The 23,592-nt window shown below is 37.1% G+C and overlaps 1 protein-coding gene across 2 annotated transcripts in view; it reads right to left on the bottom strand.

The window, feature by feature from the left end:
* Positions 1-23,592, bottom strand: part of mthfd1l (methylenetetrahydrofolate dehydrogenase (NADP+ dependent) 1 like) — a 113,029-nt gene that overhangs the window by 32,127 nt on the left and 57,310 nt on the right. For both annotated transcript variants that reach the window (XM_015349241.2, XM_015349231.2), the window contains exons 21-25: positions 17,095-17,234; positions 16,292-16,333; positions 11,810-11,910; positions 9,727-9,904; positions 1,676-1,783 (exon numbers count right to left, since the gene is read on the bottom strand). In XM_015349241.2, coding sequence (XP_015204727.2) covers positions 1,676-1,783; positions 9,727-9,904; positions 11,810-11,910; positions 16,292-16,333; positions 17,095-17,234 — 569 coding nt within the window. The remainder of the gene's footprint in view (positions 1-1,675; positions 1,784-9,726; positions 9,905-11,809; positions 11,911-16,291; positions 16,334-17,094; positions 17,235-23,592) is intronic.

Genomic DNA, 23,592 nt, shown 5'->3' with positions numbered 1-23,592 from the left:
ATGATGTAGAAAAAGAGTTAAAGACAATTAATCAGACCATATTACTTTCTTCCACTGCTCAGAAGTCCAGGTTGTGCTCATTGCACGCAGTGTTGCTACAGCATTGGTAATAAGGTTATAAGCAATTTCCAAATGGCAGCCCTTCCATAAATATCAGCTTTGTGAAGCTTATGATGTTCAGTTTTTGTAGTGTCTGGGTCATTGAGCTGTAAATTCAGATATGTGGTATTTTTTGTGTTTTTTAGAACCTATCCTGTTAAGCGTCTGTCTAACTATATCTGTTAAGTGTTTATCTTGTGACTTTTTTGTTGCTTTTTCCTGATGCTGTTTTCCCTTGTTTCGCATATGTCATCATGATTTTTGACACTGTTGCCTTTGACACATTAAATAATTTTGCCATTTTTATTTTGACACGATCTATTTTATCTCTTTCAAATTCTCTCATGCTGCTTTAGAAACTCGCACATGAAATTGTTGATTTTATGGTGTCAGAAACATATACTTATTTAGCTTTCAAATTAAGAAGAAACACATGTTTTTAATTGCAATTTACTTTAAAATATGAGCCATTTGTTGTTTGTTTCCCTTATGTTGTCCACCCCCTGTACATGCACATTTTACTGGTCAAATTAGCTATGCCCTGCTGATTAATCCTATTTAGGGAGAAACAGCTGTTCGTGGCAGATCATTTTGACATGACATAAAAACGTGGAATTATAATTCACACTTTTAGATTGTAAAGGCTTTATTAGGTGAAGCCACACTTGCAAGACATCTTACTTTTTTGTGAATAACCTTTGCTTTATTCACACAAATCTGACAGGCAGCACCTCCACTTCTTCTCCATTAACTGCAACAGCATATCAGACATTCCCACAGGCTCTGGGGAGTCAAATTTCAGTTTCCCCCCACACAATTCACACCCACTATTATAACTGTATGGGAAAGATTAAGTGGGTTACAGTATGTGCACAATATACAAGATATGAGTTATTATCCGTTGAGGGATTCAGAGATATGTCATTTTACAAAGATGAAGAATGAACATTGTTCTCTCCCCCAGCCTCTCTGTACTCAATCATACTAATAAACTTTAGGGTATACTATATAATGCCTAAAAAGGCAATGGTCTCAAAATGCTTAGGTCAGTAATGAACAGTAATGAGTATACACATTCGAAAAAGAAATAAAAAGTACTTGTGTTGTACACAATTGTCAAATAATTTCTAACCATTTCTAAATTCTGACATCATCAGTCTTTCAACAAGATTACTGATGCATTTACTTCTCTCCACACAGCTGAATCTTTTAACCATTTAAACCTTGTGTACAACACCAATACATTTTATTTTGTATACTGCAGTCCAGCAGTATATATATATATTTTGGACTGTTGGAGGAAACCTGAGCACTCGTAGGAAACCCAAGCAAAAAGGGGGAGAACATACAAACTGCACAGACAGCACCCCAGGAATTGAACCCAAGGCCCCAGCGCTGAGAGGCAGCAATGCTCTGTACAGTTTACAGTATAACAAAAACACTCTTGATTTTATGTTACAAAAATATTTTCTGGGGCACTTAAAAGAGTACTGTTCATGATACCAAGTTCAAATTAGTCTGCAGATTGCTGTGCTAACTCCACTTTCCCCATGAGAAGCTATTGTTGTACACTCACCTGCTTGTTGTAGCAGTCTATTTTTGCTTGAGCGTCTGGTGACAGTTCAATGTCTTTAGCTCCATAGATTTTCTGCGCAATAGTTCTAATCTTTTCCACAATGGGCATCTGTAAAAGAAAACAAATGGACATTTTAATCCCCTGAAGATTGGGCTTCAAAACATTTCACAGGTCTAACAATTTGTTGTATCTCCGTTTAAATTTGGTGGGTTTACCTCCTGTGAGACAAAGGATTTATTATACAGTACATCAGAGTGAAAAGGGTAAAAAGTTTTAATAAAATAAGTATGTTTAAAGCAATTTTGAATATATAGATATTTTCAAAACAAAATAAGAAGCTGCACAATTATTTGTTATTTTGCTACATGCTGAAATTCTGTGAAAATATAAGACAAAAAATTTCTTGAGCATCTAATAACCAAGAAAAGGGAATCTGATTACATGTCCCACATTACTTAGCTGAAGAGATTTGGAAGGGGTGAGGCTAAATAAGATGGTTTACATGGTCATATGAAATGGGATTTTGTAATTGTTGGTTAAGCACTTTCATGCTTTTTGTTTTATATGAACTGAGATCCCAACTCTCTACGGATTAAAAACAAAATTCAAAACAAGAATATTGTGGAGAGACTCCATCTGGTAAATGCTGTTTCTTTTTCTGAAAACAAAACGCTCCTTTTATGGAAGCTTTCAGTTTAAATTAAAATGATTCAACAAAAAGACCAGAAATAAACCCTCAAAATATATTCTTAGAAAATTAAATTTAACTACTCAGACAGGAATGCAAGTACATTTCATTTCAACATTTCAGCTGTGAAAGTCATCCTGTACGACCCCTGCCACTCGCAAAATAAACAAGCATTAAAATACAGAATTCTTAATAAAAATACCAATTCAAAAACAATGGATTAAGGTCATCAGGACTTCTTTCAACATCTTTTTGCTAAGCTGACAAGAAAACCGTTATTGTTTTTTTCATTTTGATATCAGTTTTATCTGATTTAAAACACTCTAGCTGACAGCTTGTCTTTTGGAACAAAATGACATGCGAATGGCAGTCAGACCCATAAGCTCTACTAGCCAGTGTAATCCAAAGCTAAAAACAAAATGATTCCGGGGGGCTCCCATGTGGCCCAATTGATCAAGGTGCCTGTGAGGATCACAGGTCCACAGCCTGCTGTGACGGCAATCCACCAAGTGGTGGCGCACAAGTAGCCAAGTGCTGCCAGGAATTTGGGATCTTGAGCCACTTATGATATTGTTATCTTGCTGCACAACAGCACCCTGGGACATATAGGGCTTGCAGTATAGTCACCTCTCCTTGTGTCCTTGTGATGCCATCACCTTTATAGGCACTGGGACCCTGGTAAGTGCACATTTTGGAGGGGAGCAATTTAATCCAGGGATAATAACACATACTTTCTTGCTTTCCTTCCTGAATTTAAAAATGACTCTGCCAAAATAATATTTAAAGCATAAAGCCCTCAATCATAAAATAAATGTGGAAAACTCAAGTTATGGAAATGCTGAATGAAGGCATAGAAAATGAGGAAAAGGTACAACAATGGATGCAAAGTAAAGAATTTTAAATCTCTGCACAAGATAACATTGATTTGGTACCTAACTGCACTTTAAAAGCAGAGTTTTATTTGTCAAGCTGCTCATAAATTGCTCAGAGCAGTAAGGACTTCCAACTGGATTTAATTCCGGGATCCAATGTGTAAATCAAGAACTGGAAGGACCTTGAGTGCGAGGCACAGTGATGAGAAATCAATGCCGCAGTACCAGTATTCATTACCAAAAGAAAAAAAAATAAATCAATAGGATTCCCTTAGATTGCTACGTGCACATGTCGAGGGTCATCCAATGATCAAACTGGAAACATGTATTATGGACTCTTTAAGAAACAAATCCGAATGTACTCTAGGGATGCAAGAGTTCAGTAAATTCCTGGAATTTCTGGTGCTTTGTGTTTTTTAACATTACACTCGTAGCAGCATGATCATCTCGCTACATGCTGAAAATGGCATAATGGGATGAAGGTTAATGGTTACAAATTAGATTCATTACAGTTGGTAATAAACCTGACTTCTTGTTACTGGTCGACTAAATTACAGGCAGAAAGACTACTAAGTTTCCACGAAAAAACTATGAATTCCACTTAAACCCACAGAAGAACGTAATTGGAATGACTCTGTCAAATGCAAATACTTCATTGAGAACTCTTTAAGACTACAGAGCATGAGCATGAGGACAACATTCCAGTTACACCTGACCAATGATCTTAAGACTTATTACAGGCAGCAGTATATTCTTTGAAAACCAAAATTCTACACAATATCCTAATTGCGGTCTTATTATTGTAAAATGTTAGCAGATCTTCATTAGACTTCATTTCTACACTTTGAACTACGGTACTATATATATCCTATGAACGTTATTGCTTTTTTAGCACCCTACATTGTCCAAAGTAAAAAAGTGTCAACAAGTCTGCACTTTTATCATGTGAAATATTATACTTTTCAACAACCTCATAGTCTAATACAGGAGTTGCAGCCCATGCAGGACACACATACAGGGTCAATTGTAAGACCCCACTTATCCTAGACAGCAGCCACAGGGAGAACATAAAAAACTCCACACTGAAGGCAAACAGGCCCAAATCGAACCAAGGATTCAAGAGCTGTGAAACCGGAAAAACAGAGAAAGAAAATCTTCCTGACTTTAATTGCTGTTTCTGTTTCACTTGTTACTATTCCTGCTTTTGTCCACGGATTTGGCAAGTTCACTTAATTAATAAATTCTACATAAGTGATACAAATAGGAAAGAGCACATGCTACATGGTGCTAATACAGTTCCCTGTGGTACCCCACTAATTACATTACCCCAATTTCAAGAATTTCCCCTTAGCTCTAAATTCTCTATTCACGTGATACACTTTAGACACAAGGTTTTGATACAAGGTTTCAAACAATTTGTGACGTCATGTGGACATTACTGTAGGTTAGAACAGAGGTGTTTCCTCTTCGTCACATCACTCGTGAAGAGAAAGTTCGGGGATGGGGGTGCTGGAATGGGGCAAACCACTCCCAGACGTCCAGTGTAGAAGCAGGTTATCGCAGTGGCATTCACGAAAATTTATGTAGGAAGCGTGATCATGTTATTTCAGAAGCTCAATTCTATGTGCATACCTTACGATCCCTGTATACTTTTTTGCGCCTTCACAGAACTGGTGCGCATGTCTCCTCCCATGCAATTCAAAGCCCTGCTTATAAACTATGTTAGTAGATGAAAACAAAAGAAACTGGAATTCAAAAACAAAACTAGAAAATATTTTCTCTAGATTATCACATCTAAGACCATAATGGTTAGACCACAGTTAGCATTCTTTCCTCCCACAGTCCAGAGACATACTGGTAGGTTAATTGGCTTCTGGGAGAACTGACCCTGGTGTGAGTGTGTGCATGTCTGTGAGTGGGTCTGTGTGCCCTGCAGGTTGTATCCTGCCTTGTGCCCATTGCTTGTTGGGATAAGCTACGACTCCTCCACGACCCTGTACTGGATAAAGGAGTTAGAAAGTGTATGGATGGACATCTGAAGACACATGACGGGCATGAGATTAACTCAATAAAGCATATGAAACACTGGCACACTGTGCCTGTAAAAAAATCCTTCATTACTGAGATCAGTTAATTAAAGTCACAAACTCGATAACTCGAAACAGCTGATGTTTGCTGGTACTTCGGCAGAGCCAATGCACTGTGAATAAGAACATTGCTATTTTTTTGTGAGCAAAACATAACATTTCCAAGAAGATGCCGCAGATCCCAGTGCATATGATGGTAGATCAAGGTGGGAAAATAAACGTATATGTAAGCGGAGTTTTAAACTTAAAAAGACACTGTCCTATACATAAACAATTTAGGTAATCTCATTTTTTACAAAAAACCACAAAAGGTTTTTGGCTGTTGCCTATTTGCATTCCACGCATATTTTTATATATTTGGTATTTACTTCAAAATAAAAAAAAACATTAATTTCTTAACATCGTCATTCCAAACAACTGGCCGGAATAGCTAAGAATCAGTTTGCAAATACGCATTAAAAAGCAAAATCAGAAAATTACAGAAACGTTCCAGTTCATCTATACAGTGGGTATACAGGGGATGTATAAAAAAGTTTCACGGTTCAATTAAACAGATTTTGTCCAAAGTGCTTAAAGCTCCCAGTTGAATACTTCCATATGGCTCCTAAGCATGATTAATGCATACAAAATTTAGCAAATCCCACAACATATAGCAGTTTTGTGCTGCGTTGCTAAATTTTGACCTCACTCGTCTTCAATTGGACAAGCAGATTTTTCTTTTCCAGTCTCTGAACAGTGCTGGGCGTAGTTGTATATATTGTTTTTTCAATTTGAGAATGGGGTGTGAAAGTCTGAAAGAGTCAGCGTGTGTGTGTGAATACAGCATTGATGTTTTGATATAATCTTATCAAAGCCTGCTAAGGATATTTTTTAATTCTGTGTGGATGTATTTTTTATCATTTTTATATTAAATCATTTGAATACCTGTTTACAATACAAAATGGGCACTGAGACTAAAGGTTCCTTTGGAAAAACAAGTTATATTTTTGTCTCAGTTTGCAGAAAAGACACTATTTGCTCTATTTACATTGATTGTTCCTTGTTTACTCATGTACTTACAAAATAACTGTTTTGTTGATATTACTGAAGCCAAAGATGACACATTTTTTAGTATGTTGTAAACATAATATTATTATTAACTTTGGAGATGTTTGTCAACCCATGCATGTTCATTTTTTTAAGGTTTTCCATATCCTTATTTACCAATATATTAAGAGAAAATGCTTTCACTTTTTAGATGGATATAAAAAATAAATTGAAAATAAGATAATACAACACTAACCTAATACCCACTATTAAGAAACTTATTAACGACTTTGGCAAAACATTTGCTGTAGTTTTGTCAGTGACACAAAGTTTGTATGTTAGCATTTGGTTTCATGGCTGCATCTTAAAGTTTTGGAAAGGGTTTATAGAACAGTCACTGGATTTCAATAGGTCTAGGAGCTAAATTTGGTTATTAAATACTGGTATGTTTAAAATAATTTTTACAGTGTTTATATACATAATTATCTACAAATCAATTTTCAATAAATGCTTACTTCAACAAAGTGTTGCCAGTGATGCTAGCCTGGCAGACAATGGGCTTGAGGTAGATGTGTTTATACACTATATGTATCCATTTATTAAATTCAACTCCCTCGCATACATGCAACTGGCTTTCGGCCCATGCCGTGACATATGAAATACACATTCAGCCACGAGTCTTCTAGATACAATTACAGAACCAGCAGGAATTCATCCTCTTGCTAGCAAGACTAATATTAGTCCCCTGGTACTGCTAATGATAAGCAGAACATTTGGCACTTATACGCATGTTTCAAAACCAAGGTCAGTACACATAATTCATCTAACATGTACTTTCATGTGAATTAAGATGGCTGTTAACTACAAAAGTATACTGGACTCCTTATGGATGCTTTGAATGTTTTAAAGGGTTTTTTTTGCAATATGTACTGTACTGGAACAACACGGTGCTGCAGTGTTTAGGTTTCCTACCTCACAGCACTGGGAACCTGGGTTCAATTCTTGACCTGGAGTGCTATTTGTGTGGAGTTTGCATGTTCTCCAGTTTCCTCCCACAGAATGAAGACATACTGGTCAATTAATTGGCTTCTTACCTGTGAAAGTTTGTGTGCCCTGTGATGTCCTGTCAAGGGCGTACCCTGCTTTGCACCAGTTGCTAGCTGGGATAGGTTTGGAGTCTCTATAAAGGTTTTATAGAGAGATAATGCCCTCGCTGTTCTTTCACACTACCATACATGCTAGACCCAGTGCATTCCATAAACATAAAGGAGTTGAGCTGTTTGGCACCAGTATCACCCTAGGACATTCTTCACATCTCCCAATGAACATACCCTGAATAGCTCACTGTTCTGATAATGCCAGCTCCTGTGCCTGGGAAGCATTTGTTCCCCAACTGCAAGATGCCATTACATGTTTTTTTTATAGGCTGTTTATGAGCTCCCAAGACAGATCAAATGCCAACACACTCTAGTCCCCAGGCCACAGAAGCAGTCCTGTGATTAAAGAGCTACTAACAGGTTAGTTAAAGGAGAAGCTCACTGTACTCTACTTGAAGTGTCTGTTAAATGTTATGTTGAAACCACACAGCAGACGCACATGAGAGTTTAATTTACTGTAGACTTTCTGGATGCCTGTAGCTTTTCTGACAGCTATATCTACATTATGGCATTGAAAGTTCTCTGTGTATGGGACCAAGGAATAACAGCTCAAAAAATAAAAAAATGGAAAAAATCCACCTACACCACTACATTGTATTGCATGAAATTATTTAAAACACCATCAACAGTTCACTTATTGATGGATCTTCTTCTTGTGAATCATTTGTTTCAGTCCTGCTTTTTCAGTCAGGAGAGGTTTCTGAACTACATACCTCAATTTGTGTACTTTTAAGCTCTGAGAACATTTATGATGCAAACCATTAGTGTGACTCAACATAGTGCAACAGAATACAACTGTACAAGACAAAATTACAGGGCGAAATAGACTACCTCTTTGTCAGTTTGATAAGTCATTAGCAACTTCCTGAAATGAAAGAGCTGGAAGTTTGCGCTGGTCACCCACTTATTGAGCTGCTGACAACAAGAAACAGACTACTGTCAATTCTATTCATACTGTATCTCTCGTGTAATACTGTTGTGTTCAATACTGACACACAGGACAGAAATACTAGGTCCTAAATACCTTCATGTCCACTCAAGCTTTGATATGAAAAATAGAAATAAAAATGATAATATACAGTAGGATCTTGATTGGACTTCATGTTTTTTCAATTATTTTTACATCTTAATGTAGAGGTATTGAGGCTCATTTTGCCAGTCAGTGCAGGTTTCAAAGTGTTAATCCCACTGTTATCATACATGTAGTTCTTGGATATGTTTATATATTTAAAATATTAGAATTTGGTAACAAAATGAATATATGTAAAAAGCAGCTGTAATTCTTGGGGAAAAGTTGACACAGTATGTTGTTTCATAATTTATCCAAAGTTTACGGGTATTGTTCACTGATGCTAAACAAACAACACAAAAAAAAAAATATGTTTTAAAAAAAGAGATCTCTATGAATTCTAAGAAGTAAAGATTTAAAAAAATGCATTTGCTCTTCATAGCACACACAATAAGAAGGAATGAGGTGTCATTTATATCTGCACAGGCTTGCAAATTTAATTCAGATAATTAAGGAGAGATTACATCACACTGAAAAGTAGAAAATGGAAAACACAGTTTCAGCTGTGGAGTCTTCTTTAGGTGAGGCTCCACTAATGTATTGGTATCATGCACTTTTTCAGAGTTCCCTTACAGTACAGCCGCTAAAATGGTAAAAGGTCCTCTTTCTTTTAAAGACACACCTGCACCTGCATTGGACATCTGAACAATAGACTGGCATGGAAGATGCAAGGGCATTATGAATATGAAACAAATTGTATTATAGAATATAGCAGCGTCTTGCTTAGCGCTGAGGATGTGTTCCCAAGGAAGGAGTGCCGGGGAAATTCACACTAATAGAGGCAATTACAGCCTGGGATTCAGCAGGGGTGCATTCCCAGGAGTGCTATTTATTACGTAAGAGCAACATATGAGGGCTCCGTGACAGTACCGTCATGCCATTACCGACATTTATGATTAAAAATGCATTACATACAGGAAAGGGTTTAGTCTGAAATTACAGTCACAGAAGAAATCTAATTTGGCTACGTACCAATACAGTCGCCAATTAACTGGAGGGTATGGAACTAATTAAGCTGTGGCTCATCCGAGGGACTTCAGCCTTTATTAATGAGCAGTTATAAATAGTGCTGGCTGTATGGTAAAAATACATGATAGATGTATCAGTGTAGTAATACAGGAAGTATTAAAAACAGCGCCCAGTGTGTCTCACCTCCAGGTCGTAGAGAAACTGGAAGTTGTCCTCCTGATTGGCGGCTCCTTTCACTGCCTCTGCGAGCTCTATGGATCCCCTGCCTCCTCGAGACCAGTGGTGACATGCCACTGCATCGAAAGCTCCAGCATCCTTGGCAATCTGACAGACCATGTCAATCTCCGCTTTAGTGTCAGTCCTGAGCATAAGAAAGTGAAACAGCATGAGGTGTCACACCAGTACAACGGTTTCATGAAATTCTAAAAGTAAGTTGGTAAGAGTCCATAAAGTTCTCTCATTATCATCAGTCAAACGGAATAATCTTATTTCTTTGAGTGCCCGATAAGACGTTCAGACTTTAACGTCTTAGATAAAAGAACAGGTATACACATGTATTGTTGGAACTTCCTGCAGCAGTTATTCTTCTGTGCTCCCCAATCACATTCCTAAGCATAAAATTCAGAATTTTAAGCCACATAATTCATGATCCAGTGATTCAAAGAATCAGAAACCTGCATCTCTTACACTACAGTATATGCTTCTCCTTGTTTAACATCTAGGGCTACAAAAACTCTAGTGTTACTAAATCATCAATAATACTCCTCACCACCATTCTTTCACAGTGGTTCTGTAACAGGAGATGCCATTTCTCATTCTAAGCTTGTTTTACTGTGCTTTTCCTTGTGTGCTGTTAAAAAAGAAACACTTGGCTCGAAGTGACTGATCTTCATTTGCTTATCTGGGAATGTAAACATCAAAATATAGCAAAGCCTCTTTTTCCTGCCCTTTTAAATTAATAAAGAACAGAAGACACAGAAAATGAAAATTCAAAAGATCTTTTCATTCCAGCAGTGCAGTAAGTATTTATCCATAAAATAGTTTTTGGTCACTAGAAACAAATTCTCTATAGGGTAGCCTCACAATTGTATTATCTGCCATCTGGAAAAGCAAATTCTAACGACATGGGCATGACTGCCTGTAGTTCTTAAGGCATTTTCCAAACCATTGTCTTTATCATTCTTTACAAAACAGATCCACGGTGTCTTCCAAAAATCTTCAACCTCCCCTTGAAACAAATATCATTGCAAATATCAGGTCACAAACAGACTTTTTAATCCACTGAAATGTTTTTTCCCCTTGATTCACACAACATATGCAAGAATATGCAACAATTTCAATATTTATGTGTAACACAAATGTACAAAACATGGAAATATTTTGTTCCTGGAAGTATTCAGTCCCCCGAGTTTGTAGAAGCAAAGTATCTGCAGCAATTACAGCTTTGAATCTTCTTGGGTACGTCTATATCAGCTCTGTGGGGACTTGGGTATTCTTTGTCCATTTCTTTTTGTAGATTTGCGTTTCTTTTGTGCATTTCTGTCAAGCTGGATCGGGAGCATCAGTGAATTGCAATCTTTAATTAGGATTAAAGGTCTAGGTTTTCTGCTGGTCTTTGGACAGGCAGGAAACCACACAGATAGCACCCCAGGTCCAGAGCTGAACCAAGGGCCCCAGTGCTGCGAGGCAGCAATGCGAACCACCACATCGCGATGACACCCTCTTTGGAAATCATGTCAAGCAATTGAACCCATAAGGAAATGAGATGCATCTGGGCTCAATTTGGAGTGTCGCTGCAAAAAGGCTGAATACTTAAAGACATTTCAGTGTTTTTGTTTAAATTGCATATAAGACTCTGGAAATATTTCTACCCCTCCACTTTGCCATTATAAAGTAATTTGTAGAACAGTGACAAAACAGCCCATAGACATATATATATAAATAATATATATTTGAGCAAAAAAAAACATTGTGAAGAAATCCAAGGGGGAGTGATTACCTTCTCAACACACTGTACCTCCCAAGAAGAAAGTGGCATCCCTCTATGAGGATCAGTAACGACACTCTGTTACTTATGAAGCATAATTCATAATTCAAGTCCTTAGCATAGAGGAGCTGCAGCATATTCTTGCCAATAAATCATATGTAGTCATATGGTTCCAGTTTTTAAGTGTAACCATTCCAACCTGTGTCTAACCATTCCATTTCTGTGTCAAATGGGGATTTCATGAACATTATTCAGAGATTAGATTTAAGAAGTACTTACTTGAACACATTTAATGCTACAACAACAGGCACTCCAAACAGGTAAGCAATCTGGATTTGTTTCTTTAAATTGCTGCAGCCATCTTCCACCAATTTGAGATTCTGTAAGCAAAACGCACACAAGAAAATGTCAGAAAAAAAGGATCATATTATTTTAAGTTTTATACACTTTGTGGTTTTGGCACAAAGTAGATTAGGAGATACTTTATCAGTAAGATGCGTGAGTTAGACAATATGTTTGGGGAATAACTGGCACAGCTCTGTTAGCATTGTGAGCTTTTATAAAGAAATAGCTGGTAGTCTAATTTCAAATGCAAATACAGGACAGGAAGGGTTCAATAGCAGGTGAAATTATATTTGACAATTCATGAAATTATCCTCCTAACTAGAGTTGCAGATCTGCAAAGTGCAATATATTCAGTGGAAAATTAACAATTAAAGATAAAAATACAAATTGTCTTTCATATACTTGTATATACTTGTACCAGTTACAAAACTGTATGTATAACTGTACTAAGTTAGACAAAAATATACATACGAAAGAGAGGCCCAAGTGAAGTGTTCCCAATGTGAATATTACTGCACTCACTGTGAAATCAGGAAAACCTTGACTGGCAGCTGGAGAACAAACTCTTCTCCCAGTAAGAGCTGTGTGCCTTGCTAGGGGCCTTGTCAGCCAAAAGGTTAGGCCAAACTGTGGACTCTGAAGTCAGAGGTCCAGCAGTAAATCACAACTGTGCTATAGGCCTTCTGAATTATCACTAGAAACTCGGTGTGTCAAAATACCAAATACACTCCAGTAAGTATTAATGACAAAAATGCATTTGCAGCAAGGCTTTTAAAAGCTAGTATTTTAAGGCCGATTTCAGAAGAACAAATTAGCAAGAACAAAACCTTCTTTGAGAACAGAAGCCTACAAGGTTGTAAACAGAATTCCCATTCCCCTTCCCATCAAACCCAATGAGCAAACACCGCCATTGTAGCCCTAGAGAGTAAAGTAGCAATAATAACAACAATTCTGCTTGACAAACAATGCAATAACATCTCCACACAAAACAAGACACTGAAACCATGTCTGCGCTTCCAAACACAGCTGAGATTGACCTCGTAAAATAAAAACAAACAAACATCGGACCCTTTCCAGAAAGCTGTGAGATTACAAAAATGAAAATAAATGCATGATGAGTAGTACCATCAACAGGACATAAAGTATCCACTATTAATAGCATTTCAACCAAGTAAAAAATTATGGCATTTTATTAAGCCTGTCAAATGAACCTAGCGGGACACAAAACAGGCCCTAGATTTTAGATCAAATTAAATATTTAAGGAACAGCAAAGAGAAAGAGAAGCACAGAGGTTCCAAAATTAGAATTTGCCTTTACTGGGGGGATTTGGAGTCTCAGTTCCTGGTGCTCTCCAGCTTGCTACCCTTCACTGGGCAAGTTGCTGGGTTGACAGAATTCTGCAATGTGCTACACAGCGTGTTCATCACCCAGCACTGCCACCACTGTGCTCAGCCAGGGAACACAGGTGCCACCTTGAGACACAGCCAAAGCACTGCAACTGTTTGTGACAGGTTAAATAGACAATCAAGAGCAAAATCAAGACTGTGCTGTATATCGTATATGGAAAAGTGTTTCCTTATTGCGAGTATTTGTATACAGTTCTATTTAATAATTATCCTTTGTATGTTCAACCTATCAATCAACAGAACATAAACAGTAACTTTAATAAATTGGTGACAAAAAACATTGGAGGGGCATGATGTCTGGAGTACCATATATAACAGATCACTAATTCAGAGGTCAATTATAACACAGTGCAATAGAATGGAATCGGGGATAAATGTGTAAAGGGAATAATGCATTCCATGAGAGAATTCCTCACACAGAGTGGGAAAACCCAATAAGACTACAGGCAGTAGGAAATGACCTCTTTCTAAAGCCCTAGAGAAAATGTCAGTATTAATCTAATATATATATAATCAATCAAGGAATTAATCAATGTTTAATTGTCTGAATTTCAATCAATCAAGAAAAAACAGATGCAAGAGAATCGTTAGGAAACTTAGACCATTACATGGAATGATCCTGAAGTACTGTATATTTTGAAACTGTACAAATAGAATCCAAAACAAATGTTTAAAATTTCAGGAAAGTAGAGTATAAAAATTGAGATAAAGCTAAAGAGAATTAGAATGGTCTAAGACTGGCAAAAACATTGTGCCTTGAAGTACAGCACAAATTAATGAAACAGGTATGGAATTCAAAGTCAAGAAAGCTGTGGTTCAAATGGTTAAATAAAACAAATTAAAACAATACGGGGGGGTCTCAACATCTGCAAATTTAACTTATTTACAGTTCAGTCTGGCCAAATGGATCTTGGATGGAAGAAGAGCAGAGTGGGATGAAACCAAGCCAAATGATGTTAAAAGCAACTTTCAAATTATCTGCGCAACAGACTAGGATTTAGCTACTGAGTAAGCCTCTTTCTGCCCCTGCCCAAGTATCCTCTACACAGCACCCGTATCTCAACACAGTTTTGGTTTTGTAGCGAACGCTCCAGGTTCTGTGTCCGCTGCGCGATGTTACAGGCTCACTGACAGTATGCCTTATTCTTTACAGTGTGCTAAGCACAGAGTGAAAGGGAGAAAATTTGAAGTGGGACTCATGTCGCTTGAGTATAACTGATTACTATACGTTTCTAATTACTGCTGTTTCTTTCAGATGAACAGTGTGATTTTCATTAACCTAAAGGCAACTGCAGGCAACAGGTGTTCATGGAAATGCAAGAACGTGGATTGGATTGAACTATTTTGTGATCACTGCTCTACCTGAATTACATAAATGATCTAGATTCTGGTATTGTTAGCAAACCAGTCAAGGCTGCAGGTGTTACCAGAACAAAATGATAGAAGCCCAAAATCCAAAAGGCTTAGTCAAAGTTCAGGACTGGGCAAATGCCTGACAGATGTATTTAATGTGCAGGGTGCAGGGTGCAAGGCAAGTGCAGGGTGTTGCAAGCAGTTCAAAAAGGCAAACTATAAAGATGCTGTATAATTGGAAACATCAAGTTTATAGAAGCTACTTTATGTTGACATTTTCATTTTCTACACAATGTAAGCAAGTAATAGAAATGCAAACAATGGTGGGACAAAGATAATGCGTAGAATGCATTTCAAATGGTGCAACACACTAGTAAGAGCTCATTTAGAATATTATTCGCTATTCTGGTCACCATGAAAGAAAAAGATTTAGCTGCACTGGAATCGGTCCAAAGGAATGACACTAGATACATTTCCATCTCAACATTCTTAGCTGTGAACAGAGAAAACTATGAAGGGACCACATTCAAATATTCAAAATCCTCAAAAGTATTGACAAAGATGACTGCCTCACAAGTGGAAACTGTCAGGGAAGTTTGTTTTTAAACAGAGCAGGAGACATATTTTACAAAAAAGATTGTGTAAGCCTGGAACACAGCCATTCTTCTTGAAGCCAATACCCTGACTTCCTTAAAAAATTTTGGATGGGATCCTAGGATCAAATAGCTATGAAAAAACAAATAAGTTACTTCTCATTAGCTGAAATAAGTTACAACTACTCATACTGTAACAAAAAATATTTTTTTAAACCACCTTCTCTCTCAAATAGTTCTGGTAACTATGAAGCCAAAAGGGACCCACTTAGGGACACATATTGTACAGGTTTTGTTCTAAACCTGTTTAAAATGTACTAACATATTTTACATGGGTATTTTCAAGCATAATTGGGCATCAAAGCTGTTTTTTCCTACAAGAAGATTTTAGTATGTCCACAAACTCTGCAATGTGCACGATGAGTCAGAATGTGTCACTACAAATATCTTTCTTTCTTATAGTAGAGGAAGGCATTTTCTCAGTGGCTCAGAAGGCTACACTCCTCCATATAGGTTACAATATATTATTGGTGTATGATTGATTCTGGCTTCACATAAAATTTCCCCAATTTGACTCAGCTTACTACATCACAGTACTGTAGTCCCTTTTAATTTTGGCTGAAGATATAAAGTCAGAAAAATCATACCGGAAATCCCACGAATTAATTCTGTTGTAGAACACAGTAGCTTGTCATTCTCAATTATATGCTAACATCAGGGTTAAAGTAAAAAAAAAAAAGTATACATTGTACATTTCTCCTAAGAACAAAACCAGGGATTTTATTTTAAACAACTTAATCTGTAACTATATAATTACATTATCCAATCCAATTACAATTTTAAACAACTGCAAGGTAATACAAGTGCCCACAATGTCCCTCCCAGAAGACGCAATGTAAAAAAAGTGCCACTCCTTGTCACATTATAGTGCGAAAAGGACAGGGAAAGGAGGCCAGGCTATTTACACTATTTAAAACATTTAGAAATAAATCTACCTGGGTTCTCGGGGCATTATAAGTCATTTTAAGAAGCAGCTACCTTTATATTCCCTTTGTCATCTTACCTCTTCTGTGTATTCCTTAGGTAAAGGTGTCCCTGCAGTGACCTGCAAGCACATTTCCCAGTAAATATTTAGAAACAGGCATCATATACAGTAGATTGAGCATGACCACTTAGCACGTTGTGAACAACATGTTCAACCAGTGTGCACGGCCACATAGTCTTGATTTTCAAATAACCTGAAGACAAGTGATTTTGTGTGAGAGGCTTCTCACTGCAAGTGTTATTTGAAAGGAGTTATGTCATATATACTGTATGCCTATACTTTTATGCAACAGTATTTTTAATTGAGCAATTTAGTGTTTGAAAATACTAAAGCAGACGTTCTTTGCATCTCAATTTACATCCTCATATTAATTTATGATTAGCCTTTGAGGATTTTTAGAAACTTAACGAAATTGAAATTATTTTTCTCAAGAAAAGCATTTACAAATGACTACGTTGATGAATATAGCTAAAATATAACCAGTAACAATTATAATTATAAAACAACGGTAAATACAACATTTATATTCAAATTACGATTTTTAAAAACACTACTTATTCACAATAGATGTTATATTTGAAACATTAAATATTCATTGTATGGAACCCAATTAACAGTGCTCTTGGCAACATCAGGGAAACAGGTAAGTAAGAACATTCTTTTCTAATTAAATTTTACTTATCTAATATAATATTCCTGCCACCATAATCAAGTAATAAAAAGATCTGAATTGTCCTTTTGAGTATGTGAATGTCGGTACTTAATGAGGAAATAAAACAAAAATCTCAAATGTTAAAGTCAAATTAAACCAAAAGACTTACATTGGGTCCACCTCCATGCATCTTTAAAGCTCTCACTGTGGCAACCAAAACGACCACATTTGGACGCAGGCCAGATGTCCGACATTTTATGTTGAAGAACTTTTCCATCCCAATGTCGGCACCAAAGCCAGCTTCAGTCACTGGAAGTAAGACGGAAAGGATTTGCAAGATCATTAAGATAGTCTGCCAGTCTAGATATAAATGAATTGCAACAGTTTCTATCAATTATTGAAATCCACTAGTTATCCTAGGGTGGAAAAATATAAGCAATAAACTGGAGTTGCAATGTACAGATTGTTTAACTCAACCAGCTGTCTTAAATACTGTGCATCATGGATCAATGTAATATTGTATGCAGCTGTTAGAGCCTTTGAATCACTGTCAATTCCCTTTGACAATGACTAGCGTCTGTGCCATAGACTGTTGTCCAGTTTTTGTAATACAGCTGTTTGAATAAAATAACTTAGTAAGGGCCCTATATACAGTATTTACAAGGAACATATTTTATCATGAAATAGGCTTTTTTGCAGATACCACATGGTACTGTAGCACTAAGAAGAGATGCCAGTTTTACAATGTATTACTTTGCATTTAGTACGCTTAACCATACACTAACAAACCAAGTAAGAGATGTAGACAAAACACTGCAGCACCACTAACCTTTTTTAATATTGTTTGGATAAAATGATAAATACGACTTTAGCAAATCATGCTAAGGTCAGAAAATGTTTGCATTTAGAGCTATTTAGGAATCCCTATTCTTAATCAGTGTTGCACATTTTAAAATAAAGTATTCCATAAAACTACATGCTGAAAACAACTGCCCAAACAGTTTAGTATTTTGTTATAGTGGGAAATGGATACTGAATTCGTATGTAGAGATTAATTTAACAAACTCCTCTACAATCGACCATAAACCAAGTCCAAGTATGCTTTCTGAAAATAAGAGAAAGAAGAAAAAATGACAGGAACTGCACATTCCAATTCTGATGGAAAGTGGTCTAAACGTTGACTCAGACTGCTACCATACTTTCAGTGCAACTGTGTGCCCGACATGAATTTAATAAAATAAGTAAAAAGGACAAACATTTCTGGGGGATTGATCTTTCTTTGACACAAATTAAATGGTAAAGTAAATTTTGTAAACCCCAAAAAGTTTATCAACATTCTTGCATATTTTAGATTTTAATCTTCATGAAAGTCTTAATAAAAGTCTTAAACGTTTCAAGAGAATCTGACTAAATGTATACGATTACACAATACAAAACATAACATTTTTTGATTATTTAGTAAAATGAGCCAACAGTAAATATCCCCGTGTGAATAAGCATGTGAAGCCTCGGACTAAGATTTAGTGACACCACGTTGTGCAGCAGTGATTTCAGCTAGACGTTCCCTGTAACTGTCCATCAGTCTCACACACCAGTTGTAGGAATTTTGGCTCCTTTTGTCTTCTCACAGATCCGCCTCAAGTCAGTGACATCGAGGAATTCCTTGCTTGAACAGCTCACTTCAGGTTCTGCCATGACATTTCAAACAGGTTTTGCTCCAGGCTTTGACTTGGCCAATTCAAAATGCAAAATTTCTAAAGCCCATTCTTTTGTAGATGTGCTTGCATGTTCAGGATCATTGTTGCAAGACCCCACTTTTGGCTCGGCTTCACCCGACAAATGGATGGCCTCACATTCTTCTCCAGAATTGCAGAGTCGAATGCCAAATTCATGCTTCCATTAATAATGGCATGCTGTCTGGGTCCAGAAGCAGCAAAGCAGCCCCAAACCATACTCCCTCTACCAAGCTTGACAACCGCAATCAGGTTCTGCCAATGGAAGTCACTGTTTGGTTATTGCCATACAAAACATTTAGCAGTCTGTTTAAAAAATTCAGCTTTTGACATGTCTGTTCAGAGATCAATCTCCCAGTAGTCTTGGTGCAATGGTCCAGGTGCTCTTTAACAGACTAGAGAAGGGGATCAACGTTCTTTTTAGACAACAATGTTTTATTCCTGGCTATCCTTCATTGAAAACCACTCTAAAGGCCTATATTAGCCACAGCAAGAGGTCTGGTAGATCCTTTGTCTGCGGTTCTTTCCACCTTCCTGGATGATTATCAGGGTTGCTTCTTGCTGGGTAGAGCTACCTTGGCCTTAAATACTTTTCATTTTCAGACTATTTGACAGTTTATGGATGGAGCCCCAAACGTATTTAAAAGGGTTTGAAACCCACTCCAGATTGATGGGCATCAACTACTTTTTCTGCGATGCTCTAAAATCGGATTTTTGATGATGGCACGATTTGCCTTTCCACAAATCAACTTCACTATGGTGAGGATCAAAATCGCATGTTTCTGACCATTATATAGGACAGGGCTACCCAAACGTTTAATTGTGCTAAGTAAACTAGGATTTTGCTTTTTTCATATAGACAGATTCTTCATTTTTATTCTACCTCATACATTATTACATGTCAAAAAATGTCAAATTGGTAAACCTAAACGCTTAAGTTAATTAAAAAAGGACTCTTTTCAATTAAAGAAGAGGTACAGTATCTTAAAAATATGGACTGAGGCAGCCCCTTCTATTAGTTCCTAGAAAGGAACGTGCAATACACCACCACCATTAACAAGAGAACAGCCTGAGCCTCCGTTTTGACACCTTAACATATTGTGCACTCAGTCATCTAAATGTACTGTTCCAGCCACTGTCACAGACTGCCAAGGCAAACAAAAATGCACATCCCAGCTGGGAAGGCATGCACTGCACTCCATTGCTTTCCATTTCAGAAAGCCCTCCCAGAACTCAAATAAACATCTACTGACTTGCACAGTAAGCCTGTCTAAAAGCAGTGGCAAAAACTTTGTGCATTTTCCTTGGAAGGCCATATGTGAAGAACTGCTTATATGATGGTCAAAAGTATTCTTTTATAGCAGCATTACATCCATTCAAAGAAATGGACACAAGAATCTCATCAAGATGTGTCATTAGATGGCACCATGTCAGCTTTTACTACAGGACATGGGAGTTTAGTTCAAAATCCTAGACTCTTATAAAATGCCTGCTTTTTTTCTGGTCTGCAGGCTCCTATAATTAATGTTCCAGTTTTGTCTCTTAATACTGCTCCACAAGATCACAGTGACCTAAACAAGTAAGACACTTGGACTGCTTGATTTCAGTTTTCTGCTTTAACAACATTCTGGTAGAAAATGAGAAATTTAAATATATATTCCCCTTCCAAAATGCTTTGATGTCATGAGTGTGCACACCACCAGTTGGAAAATTAATGGATAGAGAGTCAAGAGATGAAAATCTTCAACTTCTACATCTCTGTACTGTGCTGTATGATCAACACATATTGTGGTCACTCACAGAATTAAGGTATAAATGTCTGGAATCAACTGCCAAAACAAAATACAAAACAGTTTTGGCAGTTGATTCCAGACATTGATACCATCATTGTTCATTGAAGAGAAACAGTTTTACTTATATGAAATATAGCACAGCTGCAGATGTAAGCACAGACATCTTACTTCTGCAGGCCATAGGGCAGTGTGTTCAAGCACCCTAGTATTCTTGATCACATTATTAACACAGGGGTGAATGCAGTTTTCTTTGTAAGTGTTTGTACTGCAGGATTTCACAATGCTAAATAGCTATTATGTGTTGTGTCTGTCCAAAGTCAACTTATCTGACTATTAGTTTTAATTCTGATTCAATTCATTTGTCTTTAACTTCCTATTAAAATTAAAATTAAATAGACATTGGTAGTAATGGATGTTTGAGCTTAAAAAGGATCTGCGCTGGGCAAAGAACTAAGCAGGAGATATTTGGATGTCAGAAATTGATTAATTTAAAATTGGGAAAACCAGCTCTATAAATCAATCTGACACACATCACTGTCTGCACTTAATTAAACCTCTAGCTTTGAAAGCCTAAAACACCTGACTAGTCACAGCAAAGCCTAGGAAAATAAATGAACGTCAGGCAGAAAGTGCATGATAAGTACTGCCAAGAAAACCAAAATGCATTTGCGTACTCCATATTCACAAAGATTGTTTCAGTGCATGTTGATGGAGCACCAAAAGTACAGAAAGGGGTTTATTACCCACCCACATTGATCACATTGATTGCTTTTTCGTGGATCGTTTCAGTGGACCTTGAAAATGTCATAAATAACTTAGTTAACGATAGGTAAGGCTTTGCTATTTATGATAATTAATGAAGGTAAACGAGGTAATGGCGGGGGGGGGGGTCAGAGAAATGCTTTGATAATGTGAGTACATTTTGAAAATTGGCTCCAATGCCCGTATCTTAAATGTGTTTATTCAACCACAGCAAGCTCACAGCATTGCTATATCTGAGGGTGTGCTATCAATTTTATGTGCCAGTAATGGGCTGTGCATTCTTTGGTGTACAGCTGAGGCTGTCAGTGCCCTCTGGTGTGCACTTTAGTACTGTGGGAACAAACTTTCATTACTCCACAGCGCAGTTTTTACAACAGCTGTCTGAATGAGTCAAATGAGTCAACTGACTTTATGGGGAGCCAATATTTGGTACAGATATCTAAACCAATATGAATAAGTCAATTAAGAGAGACAAACGGCTGCAGCCTCAGGGTGAAAACCAACATGCAGAATCTTAGAAAATATCTGGATATATTCCCTCAGGCAAAGCCACAGTGAAGCCCAGCTGTAAACTCCAAGCCCTCACTTCACACCCTGACTGACAAGTCAATCAGTCCTGCTTCAGTCTGCCAGTAGAGTCAGAGGTTACACTGTGCTGGACTTCTGCCAAGGTGGTGAGGGGGTCACAACATTCACCCTCTCATTTAAAAAAAAAATCCTCTTCAGAATGATTTTGAAATTGAAAGCAGTCACGCTATGCCGTTCTCCAAAAATATTTGATTAGCCCGCAGATCCTCAGCTTTGCTCTCCTCTTCAAAAGTTACTATAAATAATCCGAATGGAAAATTATTTTAATTTTAGAGAGGGTAAAAGGCTCCCATGGTAAGAAGCTACATGAAATATTTGTGGTCAGCTTTTCAAAATTAAAAAATGCACAGCAATGCCTGTATATAGAGAAGGCTTGAGGCAGCTTTAAATCTGAGCCCATGCAGGCAGTATTTGGCAACTTTCAGGAAAGCCTGTGCTGTGGGAAAATGGTTCATAATGTTAATCTATGTCATTTACTATTATGTCTCCCAAAAAGCAAGACTAAAGGTTAAGTACTGAAAAAACGTATGTTATGGCACTTATGTTAAATGTTACCTAACAAAGTACATTACTGCTGTACATGGTAATTCCCTAAACATTAGATGGGAGAAATATTTTCAACCCTCTAATAAATTGTATGTTCGTTTCTTCACATTATGGACCAAGTGTCTTCAATGAGAATATTTTAATTACTGCCAATAACATTGGGAGGATCACCAGAGACCAAACTATCCTGCCAGCTTGTTAATAATGGAAATCCTTGCCCTGTTATTTCCAGTTCAAAGAAAACAATTCCTGTAATGTATGTTGTTGAAATTCGAATCTTGTGTGTCAACAGCTCATTCCCAAATTGTAATTTCCTGCGAGATGTGCGAGCCAGGAAAGTTAATCTTTTGAGCAATTAGATAATGACATGGCTAGTTCAAAACTGTAATACCCTAACCTAGTCATTCAAATAACTAATAATCACAAAACACTGTACAGAGCGATTCAGGAGTACAGGAAGAGAATGTTGTAAAATTTGACAATATATTTTAAATATCTTACTTGTGCTCAGGGCTGTGTTTAATTAAAAATGCCTGTAAGTCTCTGTAAGTTGTCTGATATCCCAAAACCCCAATGTTCGTGATAAACAGACATCCACAGAATCAGAAGCAATTAGTGTGAAGTCTCAGAAACCAAATTCACAACATTAAGCTGATTCCAGGAGCAGCTTGAGAATGAGAGGCAGGCGATGTTCACAGACAAGAAGAGATTAAATAAATGGCCTTTGAAAGGCTCATTGACCATAAAAGGACTGAAGACAGTACAGTGGTCCAGGTGGGCCACACACCATTCACCACCCACCACTAACAACAACCTTCTCTTCACATTATACAGGAAAGTGTGAAACATTAATACGGAGCTCAAAAACAACTTTTGGCTCAACAATATATATATATACTTTTCATGTACAATTTTTTTTTTTATTTTGGCATGGACTCATCCCCTTTATTTAAAATGTATTCCTATGCAAAAAAAAAGATCTTGAATTTAAGGGGTTTGGATTTTCACATAGGCTTTTTTAGCACATCTGCTGCTTAAACGAAGAGCTACTGTATCTGTGTTGGAGAAACACGTACTGTTTGTGGGTAACAGTGTAATATTTGGGCTATAACATTCTGCTAAGAGATTATCATGTGCATGGAACCCCAGGTTTTTTACCTGTAGGAAGCAGCATCTTTCAACCCATCACTGTAAACTTAAAAGCAGAATTGATCCAAACATTTAAACAATTTGTAACACTTATTC

The sequence above is a fragment of the Lepisosteus oculatus genome, chromosome 2 (genome assembly GCF_040954835.1).
Source record: "Lepisosteus oculatus isolate fLepOcu1 chromosome 2, fLepOcu1.hap2, whole genome shotgun sequence".
NCBI classification, from domain to species: Eukaryota; Metazoa; Chordata; class Actinopteri; order Semionotiformes; family Lepisosteidae; genus Lepisosteus; species Lepisosteus oculatus.
Note: the sequence above shows the minus strand (reverse complement) of the source record. Positions and strands in the feature narration are given on the sequence as shown.